The sequence below is a fragment of the Eutrigla gurnardus genome (assembly GCF_963514095.1).
Source record: "Eutrigla gurnardus genome assembly, chromosome: 16".
NCBI lineage: Eukaryota > Metazoa > Chordata > Actinopteri > Perciformes > Triglidae > Eutrigla > Eutrigla gurnardus.
In genome coordinates, this window is record NC_139927.1 from 10,284,156 (window position 1) to 10,301,520 (window position 17,365).

At 42.3% G+C, this 17,365-nt stretch overlaps 2 protein-coding genes across 6 annotated transcripts in view; one reads left to right on the plus strand and one right to left on the minus strand.

Moving 5' to 3' along the window:
* otofa (otoferlin a) overlaps positions 1 to 2,881 on the minus strand; it is a 61,913-nt gene extending 59,032 nt beyond the window's left edge. For 3 of the 5 annotated variants that reach the window (XM_084029979.1, XM_084029977.1, XM_084029978.1), the window contains exon 1: positions 2,577 to 2,880. In XM_084029979.1, the coding sequence (XP_083886105.1) occupies positions 2,577 to 2,658 (82 nt within the window). In that variant the 5' untranslated portion in view covers positions 2,659 to 2,880. Of the gene's footprint in view, positions 1 to 2,576 lie in introns of all 5 variants that reach the window. The other 2 variants (XM_084029975.1, XM_084029976.1) reach the window with 2 other exon arrangements.
* A 4,004-nt stretch (positions 2,882 to 6,885) lies between these two features.
* fndc1 (fibronectin type III domain containing 1) overlaps positions 6,886 to 17,365 on the plus strand; it is a 29,008-nt gene continuing 18,528 nt past the window's right edge. The window contains exons 1-3 of the mRNA XM_084029981.1: positions 6,886 to 7,021; positions 12,809 to 13,003; positions 14,757 to 14,825. Of these exons, the coding sequence (XP_083886107.1) occupies positions 6,949 to 7,021; positions 12,809 to 13,003; positions 14,757 to 14,825 (337 nt within the window). The 5' untranslated portion in view covers positions 6,886 to 6,948. The remainder of the gene's footprint in view (positions 7,022 to 12,808; positions 13,004 to 14,756; positions 14,826 to 17,365) is intronic.

Genomic DNA, 17,365 nt, shown 5'->3' on the forward strand with positions numbered 1-17,365 from the left:
ATGCCTAAAGATAACAAAGACAAAGCAGTAAAATGGTGTATGGATACAAAGATTTATGACACCCTATAGGAACCTGTGAGCCGAGGAGAGGGGCCCATGCTAGGAAAACAAAATAAGGACATACATGTGTGTATGACATGTAATAATGGGGCAGATGGAGTCAGATGGAGTGCTTTCAGGTAAATTAACATTAAGTGACTTAAAGAATGACGTTCCCCATATTGTCACATGCAGTATTTAACACCAATATGACAATGTGAAAGCTCATAGTGATGACACCTGAAGTTACAGAGAATCATAAATGCTGCCTGACTCTGCAGCTCCCCTCGGCTTTATGGAGCTTTGACAGTTCATTGTTGAGCTGTCCCGGTCTACCACATCACATCCATCTCTATAATATCGGCTCTAAAAACACACACTGTTGTCCCGAGGCTGGTTCAACTATTCCAAAGACTCTTCTAACCATTTTGAAAAGGATTCATTCAGCTGAATGAGGGGAAAAAACGTTTAACCCGTTTGACCGTTTATCAAAACAAAGATGGAGGCCCACCGGCATTACAGGAGAAACAAACAGGGAACTTGGGGAAATATTTTTTTGTATCAAAATATATATTTTTTTATCTGAGGGTCGTTGATGAAGCGGTAAGTGCTTTTAACTAAAACCTTCCGGTTCACTGTTACCTCTATGAACCGGATGTAACTTAATGTTAGCTAGTTAGTTATGCTAATACGCCAGAAAGTAGTAGCAACCAACTAGCTAACGTTACCTAGCGGTATCATTTGGTAGCTAAACAGCCAGATATTTCCCTCGGAAGTTGGTAGTTAAAAGACTAAAACAGCTAAAAAAAGAGAGATGTGACTTACATTCCTCCAAAATGAACGATAATGTAGCTCCATACGTGTCGGATGTGTAAACAAACAAGCGGCTGTTTGCTAACGCGATATGTCACCGTTGTTTCTGCTGCCCCCTACTGGCCAAAACCAGCAGCTACACCATATTCAGTGACCCATCAGATTCTGTCATCTGGTTGGGAATTTCAGCTATTTTTGCTACTTGTAACGATTTTATCATACTTTATTTCGATAGCTGCTGCCAAACAACGTTGATATAGTATTTAAACATGGTCACACATTCTGATAGCTGCTATTTCAGTGTTTCTGGAGGATGGACAAGACCAAAGTGTCTAAGCTATCAATGTTTATGACCCCGTCCTGTTTAATTAAACAGTGCAGCCAGTGAATCTAGTAGGTATTAACATGCATTTTATGGTAATTACTCTTTGCAAAGGAGATTACATTAGCCACTATGCAAGTGGAAATCAGTGAAGGCCATTTTTGGCTCATACCATGTAGGTTTTGAATTAACACTGACTGAAGACAGGCTACTGTAGGAGAGAAATGGGGTTAAAAAATGACACACACACACACACACATTGTTGCTTTGGCTAACAACTTAAACAGATGAACTGCAGCTACTGTGTTGACAGTTGGCCCGCGGGGAAAAGAGCCAGACGATCTAATCCTTGACTCGGATGACACGGTTCATGTAATATCAAGACCCTGGTGAGTTCCCTGCAGCGTAACACTGGAAGCCATTCTCTCTGCAGTTCACACACACACACACACACACACACGCACACGCACACACACACACACACACACACACACACACACACACACACACAGAGCAGTGGAGAGAGGAAAACGGGCTGGTGGTAAAATCCCTCTCAATGCTGATGCCGACAGCAGGAGTCTGATCAGAGATCAGGTGGTACTGAGCTCCTGTCATCTCCCAGAGAGCCGACTGATCGCTGTCCAAGGTGCTGAAACGTACACACGCCTCTCTCTTCCTGTCATGTTTCACTCTCACGCGCATGTATGATGTTGATGAACCTCTTCCAAATGTCCCTCTGATCCTACTGATCCCCGTTTCCTCTGGACAGCAGGAGGGGCAGAGCAGGCCAGGCGTTGGGATAATAACCCAGGAGCTATAGAACACCAAAAGACTAGTAGATTGGCAATTACCCCGAAGGTATGATAAAAAAAAAGACCCCCAGAAATCAATATCTTCAGCTTAGTCAATTAGAGCCTACAGTACCAGCTTCTCACCCCCTTGCTTTATGAGAAAAGTGACCCATCAAGTGAAAACACATTAGAAATCACTGTAATGTCACTAAGGGATGTGGCCAGTTACACGTTGCTCTTTTAGTGGGCTATCATGAATAATTCATACTCCCAAACAAGCTAAGAGAATTCCATGTCCTGAGAAATACTGGATATAACAGTTTATATGTACAGCGATGATGAAATAAACTCGCATTAGGAGTTGGATTTTTGTCGCATAGGATGTTTAGTTTTTCGGAGTGCATACTCTCTTTCTCTCTTTTATTTGAAGAATACTGGTCCAGTGTGCGCGTCTCCGATCCAGGAGGGGATTCCCCAACTTTTTTACGCAAAGGGACTAATTATCTCCCATCTCCCATCGCCTTGTCCGACATAAATCTCACCGGGGCGCAAACACAGGCTGATTTAAATTTCACAACGTGCAGGCTACGGCAGAGAAAACGTTGTCCTACCTCTGAATGTAACTTTGGCGATCCTGTCACCTTTCCCCCGGAGGTGAGCGACCGTCTTCAGGTGAACCATCAGAGCCATCATCGGTCCGCGCTGGTCAGGGGGAGTAGTTTTTTACTCCAAACGGGATAAAACTTGAACCGGTTTGGTGCAATCTGGTGTTAATGATCCTTTAGGCGAGCCTCTCCTTGCGTCTGGATACAACAGTCATTTTCCACACGGGCAGCATGAAGAATATTTAGGTTGGCTGTTTGTTTTGTTTTTTTAAAGCAAAAATTGTGAATGAATTATCGGCTCCGGTTAACATTTCCTCTCCGCGGCCGCTGGATGTGTCGCGCATCTCCGGGCTGGCACTTGGTTTTACGCTGCTCGTCGTGCAGGGAGGGCGGGGGGCGGGGGGTGGTCTCTCATTGTAAAACATCAACCCAGCTCTGGGAGTCGAGGGGAATTCACCGCGTGTGAAAATCTTCATGAGCCTATATTTCTATTCTTTATCAGTTATAAAGTCAAACATATTCAGATATGTGTGCAGTTTATTCATAAAGGACAGCTATTACAATAAGTCACAAGTGTGTAATGTTCATCTTCTTGTAGAATTGAGATTTAAATCTTATAACTTGTAGAGTTTGAATAGTAATGGAATTAGTGCTCCTCATAAATCACAGCATGCATGCTTTAATATTGTTATAATAACGTACAATTTACCCCGACCTTGAGAGAGGTTTCTAAAACTAACTGTATTGTAGGATTTAATCTTATTTCTTAGGACAGATGCTGAGTGAAATACAGTTGCCAGGCAACCCCCCCACCCCCCACTCCCCCCCCAAAAAACCCTTTACTCTGGATAATTTAAGGTCAGGGATCAAATGAGCATTTGCCAGTCGGTCCCTCTTTGATGCCGGGCAGCCATACTTCCTTCTGTTCAACAGAAACCATGTTTTACACCTGCTGACTGTACTCCATGTGTTGCAAGGAAAGACCAGCAGGTAAGCAGCTGTGAGGGGGTTCTACGGGAGGAACATGGAGAATAAGTCACCAGATGTCGGTACAAGTAGAAAAAACCATAACATAGCCTAATATAATGCATTAGCCTTTTTGAAACACCCAAAATGTTTAGCTCAAGAAAGAAAACAGCATGAAAATCCGCAGACAATACTGAATCCACCTCCTCACAGATAACAAGTAGATTAGGAGCACCGCAGTTGCACAAAATGATCATATAGTTGAATCAACACCTCTCAACAAAAACCTTTCATGAAGACGCACAGACTGATGTGTGGGACTGCATTCGTTTTAGCTGGGTTTACCAAATAAACTGGCAACATCAAAAGAGCGTTAAGCACCAGTGTTCCCTCGAAGCTCGGCGTTACTGAACCGCCCTATTTTTAGTTACTCTAAGAACGTTAATTGGATGTTTTTTTTTTCTCTTTCCCTCGACTCTCCCAGGAAATAAGAAAAACATTTTTAAAAAATGGAAATGAAAGCACTGGTTCAGTCATTCATCATCTCTGTATACTGTATATGAGATACCCCGAAGGAGCAGCGCCAACAGACGCAACACAAAGAAGAATAACTTGCATCATAAACATGGTTAGCTTAACAGCTTAATGTAATATAACAAAACCGCTGATAGCACTGGAATGTGGCATGAGCTCAGCTGGACATGCAGCCCAACCGGATATATCAGCAGAAATGGCCTATTTCATCACAATCATTCTGTCACCTCACTTGGGGGTAATGAAAGCAGGACCTGACACAAATAACCTCAGGCATACATATAAAAGAAATGGGACGCCTTGTGCTTAGTATACTGAGCTGGCTGCCTGAGGAGCAAACCAACCCTCTCTTCCTCTGTGTGTGTGTGTGTGTGTGTGTCCAGCGGAGGAGAGGGCAATCAAGAGACACTTGGAAGGCCACTGACCATTCACAAGTAAGAATAAGCCTGTGGGTTCCAACATTAAGGTGATAAAACAAGATGCTTGGCTGGCTTATTGGTTGGCACTGTCCCCTGACACCAAGGTTTGTGTGAAGATGCTTCCTCCAGTGTCTACGTGCAGACAGGTATTCTGGTCATTTCAACCATTTTGGAGGATTTTGCATGTCATTATTTATGTGCCAATGCAAATGTTAACTGCTGATGTTCTTTATTCTTAATGTAAGAAGAACTGAAGCTTGGTGGAAATTTTTAATGCAAGCCCTGATCAAATGAACTGATTGGTAATCAAATTATGCAATCCTTCCTTTATAGCAGTTACAGTAATTGCATCCTGATTGTGTAGGTGTAAATGTCAAATGTTCCTGTTCTCACTTACCTCTAATGACACTTATGTTTGAGTTGTATTAATGTCATCACTTACATCTAAGAACAGACATCCCTCTGAAGCACTAGCCTGTGGAAATAGTTTTGATTTTATAAATGATGATGGAAAGTAAGTACGTTTTTAGTGTGTGTGTGTGTGTGTGTGTGTGTGTGTGTGTGTGTGTCTGTCCATGCACCATTACAGGTTTGCTAGAGAGTGAGAGTGACAACTATATGCTTCAATAAGTTTATTTTTTCAGTTTAAAAATGTGTCCCATATTTGCTGATCCATGCATTATTGCAAACTGCTGCAGTAGTGTGTGTGTGTGTGTGTGTGTGTGTGTGTGTGTGTGTGTGTGTGTGTGAGGCACAAGAGAGGCTACAGGGGCCTCAATCAGCACTAGTAATCCATTTATGATGTTAAGGTTTTGAGGGCAGAGACCAAATAAAAAAGACAACACACTTACGTTACGGGCCCCTGGGGGCTACAAAGACAGAAACTGACACGTATTGATTTTGCGGCGGTCCTGGATCCTCTTTGTTTCCCCAGTAAAATATACTGAGTTGACCCCAATACTTTTAACAGAGCATCTACTGTGCGGTGAAAACCTAGTTTCTATATTTAAACCCTTATTTCCCATCTGACCCCTCAGACTCTGGCTTTGGAGCAAATGAAGAAGTGATGGTTCAAATGTTTTCATCAGGCTTTGGCCAACAGAGGGAGGTGTTGGTCTGGAGAAAAAACACCCATCAACAAAGCTCACCAACTCACCAACACTGATAGATCGTTGATCATGAAAAGACGATTGCTATCCACACAGAGAGATTATTAATTACCCCTAAACTATAAGACACCCTGAGAGAAGGTTCAGTAATTGCACTTCTGTCGGATTGCTGCTGGTCATTTGCTGTTATGACAAAAAGGTCAAGGTGTGACAGTGAAGTCCAGAGACTGTCTGGGAAACACGATGAGTTCTTGCATGCAGAGGCAGGAATCTCTCTGACTTTAGTGCGATAGTAGCCATGCAAAGGAGCATGGATAAATACTATGCATTACAACATTTGCACTTCATTAGAATTATAATGGATATAAAATCACCACCAGGAACCTTTATCATTAACAGAAACAGAACCTCGTGCTCACAATGTGTGAATAGCCTTACTTGAGCACAAAAACATTAATATAACCTTAACTGCATTTATACCGAGGAGATTTTAGATGAAGCTTCGCTGCTGCTGGGAAACATCGGTTCTAATCATCATCTTCTGCACACAGGCTACACTAGACTTTATATTAAAATGTGGCGTGTTGCGCCATCTAGTGGTTGAATGACTTCTGTGGAAAATGGATGTAATTGTTTACACATCATTTGTGGAAGTCTTGGCCCACGATCCTGCTCTGACACCTGGTGAAGTGATGGTGTCATGGAAAGGTGTGATGCTAAAGTGGTTCGGGTCTGCAAGAAAAGAAGCCTGGAAGAGAACCGGCACCCAACTGCTCATATAAAGGTTTTTAGATGAGCAAGGGAAATGAGGAAGAGAGTGTGGTGTGGTGTACGCTCCACGGGTATTCTGATCAAAACCTCAGATCTGGCAGTAATTACTGGCTTACACACTGCTGTCTTTTTCTTTCTCCGACCACCTGCTACCAGACTTCAGTTCTGGATGGAATCAGTGGCGTTCCCTGAAGAGGGAGACATTTGGTCAATTTTTATTCCATTATTTCATTTTAAATCAAAGACTGCTGTAGCCTACAGATATATGAGAAGATGACACGTGGTGAAGGAATACAAATGTATTAAATGCATCTAAATAATGAGAATGTGAGTCTCCCTATAGAGCCAGAACCCTTTTCAGGGTTTCTCATAGTGCATAATCACTTTTTTCATACCAGAATCGACTGCAGAGGTTTATGGATGTGATAACTATTATTGATTTTTGAAAGCTTTTTGCTGACAAAGAAGCTTAGAGTCGAGTCCCGTCTGAAGAGGGGAGGGGAGGGCAGGGCTGGAGCGTCCCAGCCCTCTGCATCCAGCTGGTGCGCCGCTCCGCAGCAGTAGCGCGCCACACTCGCCATGGCTTTAGCCGCAAGCAGGACGCTCTTGGCGCTATTCGTGACGTTTTCCGCACCGGGATTCGGATGGACAGGTAAAAGATGCGTTTACTTCCTTTCCTCAACAGGTGCACGGTTTTTGCACTGACGTGTTATTCAGTTTGATCATTGCTGGGTCTCTGTGGACTTTGATTGATGAGGCGGTGGCTCTTTGACTCTGACCTGGTTATTGCTGCAGGCTGTTTAGTGCATTGAAAGGTGATGATTTTTCTTTCATCAGAATATTGTTTATGGTATTCTGAAAGGGAAAAAAACACAAGAATGCTTAAGTGCGCGCGTGCATATCCGTGTTTGTGCGCGCGAGCACTTTCCTCAGTTGCAGATTTTTTTTTTCATGAAACGAAATGGATTAATTGTAGCCATTTAGAATAAATGCATTGGAATCTTTCATTCAGGTCGTACAGCTTGATCTATTATGCAGATGTGAAAAAACTTTGACCGACTTTGACAGTATTTTCACCGTCGCTCCTTTATGGGGGGAAAATATGATGGTGGCAGCTGGCCTCCTAGCAGCAGTCATGGAACAAGACCTTACCTCATGACTGGTAGGCACATACTGGAGCAGCAACAATTAGATATCAGGCTGCATCATTGGGCATTCTCCTGAAGGGAATTATGGCAAATTAGTGACTCATCTGTTTGAAATGTGACCTTCCTGTGAAATTCAAGTTCATTTGGTATTTTTTTTGTGTGTGTGAATTTATTAGGGTTTATTTTAAGTCCATGTCAGCATGTTGACGTATGGATGTGGCATTCTTGACAGGCAGAGACACCGCACATATGTTTTTAAATAAATCTTCAGGGAGGGAAGCCCACATCCTCCAGACAGTCAAAATATCTAAAGTGCCATAAAGTTTGATGAGTTTTGGAGGGCAGAAAGCCAACCCTTTTGACTGAGTAGAACGGCCACATTGCAGCCAGCCCTTATTTATTTTTTTCTCTCCACCTCAACATACTCACGGCCCTTATATTGTCAGTTATCTGTTTATATGCCCTCCCCAACTGTAAGCACTTACTGCATGAGGTCATCGCTTTCTCTGAATATAGACAACTGCTATTGTTGTTGTCTTTTCTCCGAGTCACTGTTATTTATTGCGTCTTTTAGGAAGTGTTTTCAGAGCGGTCATGCGGTTTCTGCAACACCCTGCTTCACATCCATCCACTCATATACTTTCACACCTGGGCGCTGCTTAATACAACCCCAGCTCCCTGCTGTGGGCCGCTCAGCAGCTCTAATGGAGAGGCTTGGAGTTAAGCTCCTTCCTCTCGGGCATCTTGACAGTAGTTGTTAAGGGAGAGGAGACTGTTCCTCATTAACTTTCTCCACTCGCATGTCATCGGTTTGTCAGTCTAGAATGCTTCAGGAAAGTGAATGAAATTGGGCACTTGAGAGAGTATCTAGACGGCGTGGCGAGAGCAGCGCAAATAGAGGGAACAGAAACATATTTGGATGATAAATAATGTCAACTTCTTCCATGCAGCCACGGTCCATCAACTCCTGGAAAGTGTAAATTATAGAAAGTCATTTGGATGGAGAGTGAGGGGGGAAAGAGGGAATCACGTCGTCGCAGGCCAGTGGAATTTAATTTCTACGCTCAACTTAACATGCGGAAATTCTGTGGCAGATCTCAATCAGGAAACTTTGCGTTGGAAAAATATGACACCGATTTGTAATGTTTTCCACGATATGGTATGTTTGATCACCTGACACGGGTTGACCCAGTACCTCCACACACCTGCAAGTTGGCTGCCTGTCAAACCTGCCTGCGACGGCCTGTCTCTCGTGTCATGATGATGTCATTTCTAGCGCCTTTCCAGTTGTTTTAACAAGTAGCACCTGGCCCACGAGCACAGCTGTCACAGCACAGTAGGTGTCAGCGTACTGAGTGTGTTACAGGAAGCTACAGCGTAAACTAACAGTGTAAGATGTCGGTCTCCATCGGTCTGTGGGTTTTCAATCGTGTTGGTCAGCTTCCTCATGTCACATGTCATAAGTGTCATGTATGCATGTAACCCTCCCAAGTTAAACAACTACTCACTTCAGGTTGTTGCTTTAGATTATGTTCTTATTCACAGTTCTCCCAATAATGAAATGGCAGCATCTAGTCCGACAGTCAGGTGATTGATGCGCCTGTTGTCCTGGTCTCAGTCTGCTGTGTCGGCTTTATGACACAGTTACCGGAGGTCAGAGGTCGGAGGAAGGTGCAGCCAAGAATTCTGTAGCCCCTGGCAAGCTCGGACCCCCCACCCCCATTAAATGATGTTCATAGAAGCAGCTCACATCATGTCATATTTATTTTCTTGGACCTTTTTTTTTTTACATTTTTGGAAAAATACTAAAAAGCTTTCTTGCCAAGAGTTTGATTAGAAAATCAGCAAGAAATAACAGTTTTCCAAAAAAGGCAAACTATTACTTTAAAATGACGGTTTACCAAAAATTGCCAAAAGACATATTTTCTCACTTAGCAGATATGTTTTTATCTTTGAACATGTTGACCCAAACCTATGCATTACGGTGAATGGTTTCTCTGTGGGGCTGAAAACACACAAAGAAGTACATTTAGAAAAAGCAACAGCAACATCTGTTTCCAGAAACAATGCCACAGTCACTTGTGATAATTTACAGAACATGTTGTCAACAGTTTTTATAGGGACTACTTCTTTCATAGAAAGTATTTCTACTGATAAATAAAAAATACTGAATTATCCAGACTGAAACTGTTACTGGAAAGGACACTTTGCCGTTGAATGTTTTCAGTGCAGTGAGCACAAGAAGAACCCGTTCAATCTTGCTTCATTTGGGAGGCATCACATTCCCAAAGACAAATATTTCAATCACTTCGGCAAATAAAACCAAAACTATGTGCATGACTAACCAGTGGTGAGTGAGAATTATGTTTTTGTTTATTTGGGCGAACCAGCCCTTTAAACCAATATCCATGACGCAATCTGACAACAATGTGATCAAAGACATAAGATAATTAGACGAATAAAATAAAGAATTTCTTTATCACTGGGGGGAAATGCATGCTATCCCTGTAGCATAATGCTAACAACAAACATAAAATCAAGAAACTCTGCAGACATCTTGGAGGTTTCACTCATGTCTGTCAAATGCTTGTTGTTGGAATGATTTAAATAAAATCTCAAAAGTAGATCAAGTGGAAACTGTAACAGCAACAGTGCTGAGAAAAGACACCTCCCACAGTGTGTGCATGCCTTCGTTACTGCCATGACAGCAAATTATTGTTCATTTCTAAACACTTACTGATGCGTGCGACTCAACTCCACCGGTGACCCTGTTTTAGGGGTTAATGGCAACCTCATCAGGGGTGAGCGGGGGTCAGAGTCTGTGGTTTTGTGTGCGAGGTGAGACGGTGCTGTTGTAAAAGTGAAGCACATTGCCTCATTGCACGAGTGCAAGAATTTTCTAGAACAGTTTTACAGGAGTTCTTTGACCTCTTGGTTTACTTGCATATGGTTCTTGTACCAAACTACACATGCACATACACGTGTGTGTCTGTCTGTCTCACCCTCTTTAACACACACACACACACACACACACTTTTATCCCCCCCCCAAAAAAAAGACCTGATTTAACGAACCTCAGGCCCTGCCCTCATTCTTCACATACTTAATACTTTCCATTGTCTAACTCAATCACACTCTGTCTGTCTGTCTCTTAATGTTATATTATTGCCTTGGTTTCCAGTGGCAACGCCCTGAAACCAAGCCTCCCTCTGTAAGATTATGATGTTACAGCCACTCAGTTGCTTAACTGCCTCCCAAATTGTTTATTCTTGGATGGCAATCACGCATCTGCTGCGCGCTCCAAGGAGCTTTAATCAGAAATATCTGGTTTGCCCTTGGATCATACGTTTTCAAAGAGGCCAAAATCACAGAATGATGTCTGAGGAGCAGATCCCTTCCTACGTAATATAAGGCCTTATTGAAAACAGGGCAGGGGTGATTGAAGTGCGTCCACACGCGTGTCAGTGGAGTCTGACACTAAAAACTGATGAAATTGACTCCACTGTAACCCTGCAATAATGAGTATATAATGTGGAGAGTGTGTTGTGTTTTGGGGAAAACACGTGCCTTCATGCACGATGTGATGCATGTCTCTCTCTACCTCTGGGTCTGTGCTAACTAGACAACCGTGAGACCATCTTTCAGCACTCACATGTGCTGTAGGCCCCCGAAGAGCTGCGACTCTCTGTAAACTGCAGCACACGAAGCCTGAACGGCGGCGATTCCTAAATGTGAAAAATGAAAGTGCAGCTCCAGCTGGACGCACACCTGCAGACAACAAGGATTCAAAGCGATGAAGTCATTCCGACGATGCTAAAGCGAACCGGCTGCTGTAAACATTTGGGGAGGACCAGCTGTTTGTGATGTGGACAGACAGTTCTGACGATGACACGTGACAGTGATGAACGACCAGCTTGGCAGTGAACCCTGCACTACACTCGTTCAAGCAGATCCTTACCATTAAGCCAATGCGTACTATTTTGATCTTGAGATTTAAAGCTGCTGTGATCGTGATCATTTTAGCATCTTGCTATATAATAAACTGCTATAAAAAAAAAGTTAAATCACACACACAATTTGCCAAAATAGTGCAACATAGCTGTTTAAGAGCCAGATATTCCCCCCCAGGAGACAGCGGAGAAAAACAAAGCTGAATGAAAGTGAATACTGGACATACCCTCATCAGATGGACAGCAACACGACTCCAAATGAATGCTGTCATTCCATGCTTGCTGGATGCGTTTTTGGCTATAGTTGGCCAACATGTTCTCTATAAATGAAGCACAGCATTAGTTCAGGAAGAGCAGTAAAATCTGTGTTGTACTGGCTGACTGTCGTTGACTCATTCACAGCCGCGTGGCTAGAAGCATCCAATCAGATTCATGCTGCTGTACAGATATTATAGTTCCTCACTTAATCAATGTTACTGTTATAACAACACTGTTCATCCACGTGGTATATGGCTGATTTAACGTTAATGTATGTTATTAATTATAGTTATCAATCAGTTCTTCCAGCAGAATCATCATCAGAATCTAACTATATAACCATCTGCTAAAATGGTCAATAGTTTGACATTAAAGAGAGAAAAAACAATGAAATTCCCTTATGGGTTTTATTAAAAGTATTACTAAGTGTTGCAAACAAGTATTAGGCACTTTTCTTCAGATTTTCTTTTTTTTTTTTAACAAATGTTGAGTCAGCTGAGGTCTCTGCAGGCCATTATTTTGCACATGATGAATCCAGTCAGCCATTTGAGACTTTCAAGTGGTGATTTATTAATTCCGGTGCATGTACACAGTGTCCTCTGGGGTCTATTAGCAGGTTTTTCATACGAGCAGACTGAATGATTTTATATTGGGCTGAAGTCACGCTCGGTACTGGCCTGTGGGGTAATTGTACTGTCAGCCCTCCATTGTATTAACATGCAGACCAAAAGAAGAATGAAGAGGCTGCTGCTGCTCCAAAACACAATGGTGGCTAGCCAAGAGGGAGACTGAAGGTTGATTATTGTCCTGAGCCTTTAGCCATCCAAGCAAATACTTGTGTATTTGACCAGCAAAGTTTGTATTTCCCTGGGTTGCTTCATAAGTTTATGCTTCATCAAAATCAGAGTTGCTTTAAATGCTAAATGTCATAAATCCAGACGAAATTACACTGGCACTGAATAAGAGGTTTATAAACAGAGCTTAAACATAGACAATGTATTGCTACAATGTGTTGGGCCTTAACGATAAGAAAAAATAGACTTTACACAGACACAATTTATCCTGAGCTCATTTGTTTTGCAGCAGAGAAGCCCTTGCGGTCACACAATGGGAAACAGACATCTGTGGATAAGGGCCTGAGGGAGAGCTGGGAGCCTTCAATTCATTTGGATGGAAGACCTGTGGACCGCTTCGTCATCAGCTCCAGCAAACCCACGAGATCTCACCGCTTCACTAAAGTGGGAAAGGACAGTCGCCCTCATCTACTGGAGGATGTAGGTAAGGCGGAAACACAGAGGGTGAGAGCAAGGATGTCAGATAAGTCTTTGATGATATCTGATAGTGTGACGTGAACCAATCAAGTGTGAGTGAATGAGTACTTAAACTATGGAGTCAGAGCCCAGAGTTCTGCACTCTTTCCACACAAGTGCCAAGAATGAGGAGAAGGATGAGCACGGCTGTGTACAAAGCAGAGGTGGTGTGCGTGACCGGCGATCATCATCTCGGCTCTGCAGACAGCAGCTATTTTTGGCTTTAGGAGGACATTACTTTAAGGGCTTAACTGCTCTTTAATTCCTAATCCTGCCTTGTAAAAAACATAAGACATGCCTTTATGTTTCTATATAGTTTGCTGTGTTGACACAGTCTAGCCTGCTTTTGTCATTATTCCATTTCCCCCTCTCCTTGGCATCTAAGAGGCGTATTTCATCAGCCAACCTCCTCTTTTCCACATCCAAACCCAGCCCAGCTCCTTTAACCCAATCCCCTGTGTTGTGGTCACTTATCCTGTGTATGCGTTCAGCATGTTTATGTTTGGTGGTTATTGTGGTCGAGGAATAGGCTAACTCAAAGTGTTGAATCGTGCAAAGTCTGGTATGGTGAGTCAGTGCATTCAAATACGCATCTAGATGTTTTGAGTTAATGTGAGTGAAGGAGAGAGTATGTGTGTTGGGGGGGGTGCACTCACTGTGTGCGCTGCATGGCCTTGTGGTCTCTCCAGCTCTGGTGCACTTTGCCTCAAGTCTCTGGCAACCAGGCAGCCTCGTCTCAGTGTTGCCTTTCCAGAAATTCCTTGCAGATCATGTGTTTTCCCTCAGCAGCATGAGAGCAGCATCAGTCATCATAAACAACACCATGCTGTTTTGCCTCCACATCATTAATGCGTCTGGCCAACCGCTCTCACAGCACAGAAACAAGAACGGAGATGACTTATCAGGAACAACAGGGGGCCGAGGTGGAGAAAGGGGTGTCTGCTTTTCTTGCTGATGAGGGGAAAATCAAACTACACACACCTAAAATTTTACCAGAAAAGAAGAAAACATTTACACACATTTCCTGCATGGTAGTTTTACAGCAGCACACAGAGGCACAGACAATTTGTCACAACTGCTAGTCCAATATAAGCCCTGGTGGAACAACCTTAAAATATTTGGAACCACTCACTTAATCTGAAACGTATTATATTGTAATTTGTTCCCATGCATGCATGCATGCATGCATGCATTAGCCAACAGCATGGAGCAAACAGCACATGTTAATGGATGTTACATTGACTTGCATTATGGTGTGTTAACGTTCTACTAAGTAAAACTGATAATAATGCTATCATCTTTTCATGCAAAAACTTGAATAAATACAGTTGTTTGAAGATGATTTAACAGCAATGTAAATTAGAGATATTAAAGAGGGGATTATGACCTTTTTAACTTCTTTATGCTAGCTCTTAGCAGCTTATAATACATCATTAAATCTAGTATTAAAACGAAAATAATATAATTTATTCCCTAATCATTTCAATTGTGTGTTTTTGTGCAAATAACCACTATAGATGACAATAATAAAGTAAATTTACTCTGATTTGGGACAGTGAGATTACTTTTCGGGACAGCGGGAATGTTGGTGACAGCCTTGCTGTCAATTATAGTTTGTAAAAAGGAAACTGGAACCAGCAGGTCAGACTTTTTCCAAGAAAATTGCCATCGGTGCATGTCTACATTTAACCTTTTTCTTTTTGCTTGGTTTCATTTTTTAGACCCTGAATGGGTTAACCTGGATGGCTTTGCTGTGTTGGGCGGTGCCCCTGTCAGCAACTCTTCAGCAGGTAAACTTGATCTCAAGGCATCTTCACCAACAACACATGGGAGTGGTGCGTCTCAGTTAACAGCCGTACATGTAAAACTATGTGGTTTCATCCATTGAAAGTGGTTTGCTGAAATGATCTGCTGTCATCGTGGATATAAAAGGAACCGCTCAATCTAATGTGATGATGACTCACAATGCAGTATCTCGAGGCTTACTTGTTCTGTCCAATAGGATCAGAAGTTGGCGTCTACTCAGCTAGGTGTGTTGTCTTGCTGGCGATCCCTTCTTCTTCCTTCAATCTTTAGAGGAAATGAAATGGTCTTCCTATTGAAGTCAAGGATTAATGAAGATTATCTACGCCTCAGACTAGATTTCTAGTCCATTTTCATTACCTCCTTATTATCTCTTCATTATGTCGGCGTTTTAAGGGGCATCTTGAGATTTAGGTATGAGTCACGTTACACTTACTAGTCTATCACAGGGTGAACACAAATACACACTCGTGTTCATACTGTTCCACATGGACAATTTAGTTTCCCCAAACCACTTGACTTGGCATGTCGTGGTGCTGTGGTGGGGAACATGGAGAAAACCCATTCAAATTCCAGACTGAAAGGATCAGGCCCAGCAACTGAACCCAGGACCTTCTTGCCGCGAGGCGACAGCGCCGACCACTGAACCACCGCGCTGCTCTGGAGTTTCAGTTGTATCCGTTTGAGGCAGAGCTGCTCTGGAGACACTGATCATGTTAAAAGTCTAACCTCAGGGAATGGAGCCAAAGAACCACTGTGTTGCTGGCAAAGTAATGCTAGAATAACGCCCAGTGAAAAAGAAGAAACACAATGTTATCGCTAGCACACTCACATTAGCATTGCATTAGCTACATTTATATAGCTAGCCTTGGCTAATGTTAATTAGCCCAGTTAACATTCCAAGTCATTATACTAGAGCAGGGTAAGCTGATGAATTACTGCAAAAAAAACACTTGAATGTACTGGCATTAGTGTTTTTTTTTATTTATATTTTGACTGTTTAGGCAGTCACAATTATTGGATTGGATCATTTCTGCAGCGATTAATATTTTTGAGCAGGCAAATAGTTATTTAACCCAACTTATGCAGTGAGCAGCTTCATATTTCTTAGACAACAATGTCAAATCTTGGAATATATGTAACTATGGGTTGAATGATTGGCCTGCATCAAACAAAGAAAATAACTCATTCTAATAATACATTCATGTTTCAGTTGGAGGTTTTTCTTGACATTCGTTTGTCAGCTAGCTAATTGTCTTTGTCAGTTGAGGCATATTTCTGACTTCAAGAAAAGCACTGCCACTGCAAATTGTTGCTATAAACTTTGGCCAAACTGAGCAATGTAACCAATCTTACTCATTTCTTTGCAATGTTTAGATTTGCTTTTGAAGTTGGTGGAATGTCATAGACTGTGGATAAAAACCTTGCTTTCCTCTGAGGTGGGTCTCCGCTGTAGCTGTGGTATGTCTGTCTGTTTGGAGGCCCGGCTCACAGCACCTCAGACCAACCAGGAAAAGACCGAAAGGATTTGGCAAGTGGCAGCATGGTGGAGTCGATGGTTTAGTGGTCCGCGGCATGGCGACCCAGGCCAAACTATTCACTGTGACAGCTTTCCAGAGAGAGAGAAGGAGGAAGGAAATAAGGAAAAGGAGATTTAGGCTGATTGAAACCAAATGTGTTTGTTTATGTCAGCTAGTACAAGAAGAGATTATCAGACAGGTAGAGTTGGTATGAGAAAGAGAATTGACTTGTATTTTTGTTATTCTTGACAATATTACCTCAAGAGCAGTCAAAAAAGTCTGAAATACACAGACGGTAAATAAAACCTAAGATACTGCACCATGTTCACTATATTACGGTTCAGTGGTTATTCAGTGCTGGCTTTCAAATGAATACATGTTTTCAAAATATTTTTAACTTCCATATCAATTTTAACATGGATACTTTGACAGATAATGAAAGAAACAACGTTTGCAATTTTCAAGGTCCTGAAACTTGAGTTCCTTTGGATTTTCATGGCCTTCCAAAATGAGTGGAAAGAAATGACAGTCTGGACATTTGAATTTTAAGAAACTAAGATTCAGAAGCAAGCATGCAAGCAAACTAAAGCAACTACTGAATGTAAGCCATGTGATTTGTTGTCAAATTTTAACTGGCTACCTTTATGATGGTAAATTGTTTTAATCGTTATTACAATTCTACCAAGCAAACAGTTTTAGTGAAGGTTTGCTGTCATTTTGGGAGACAGACGAGAGGTACATACAAAACACATTATCCACCAAACTTGTCCAGGTGCAGGAGAATCTTGGAGAGAAGGATTTGAAAACAGGAAAAGGAACATCAGAGAGAGATAGCTGTGCATTACTGAACAGCCAATTGTCTAGATCCAAATGGGAGAAATGCACTCAGCTGTGCTGGCAGTACAGAGAGGATACAGACATAAAAGACACTAATGGAGAGCTCCAACAAACCCACTCCTTCCTCCTGGAAGCTTTTCTAGTGTCCTTACACACTCCCCTCCACATCC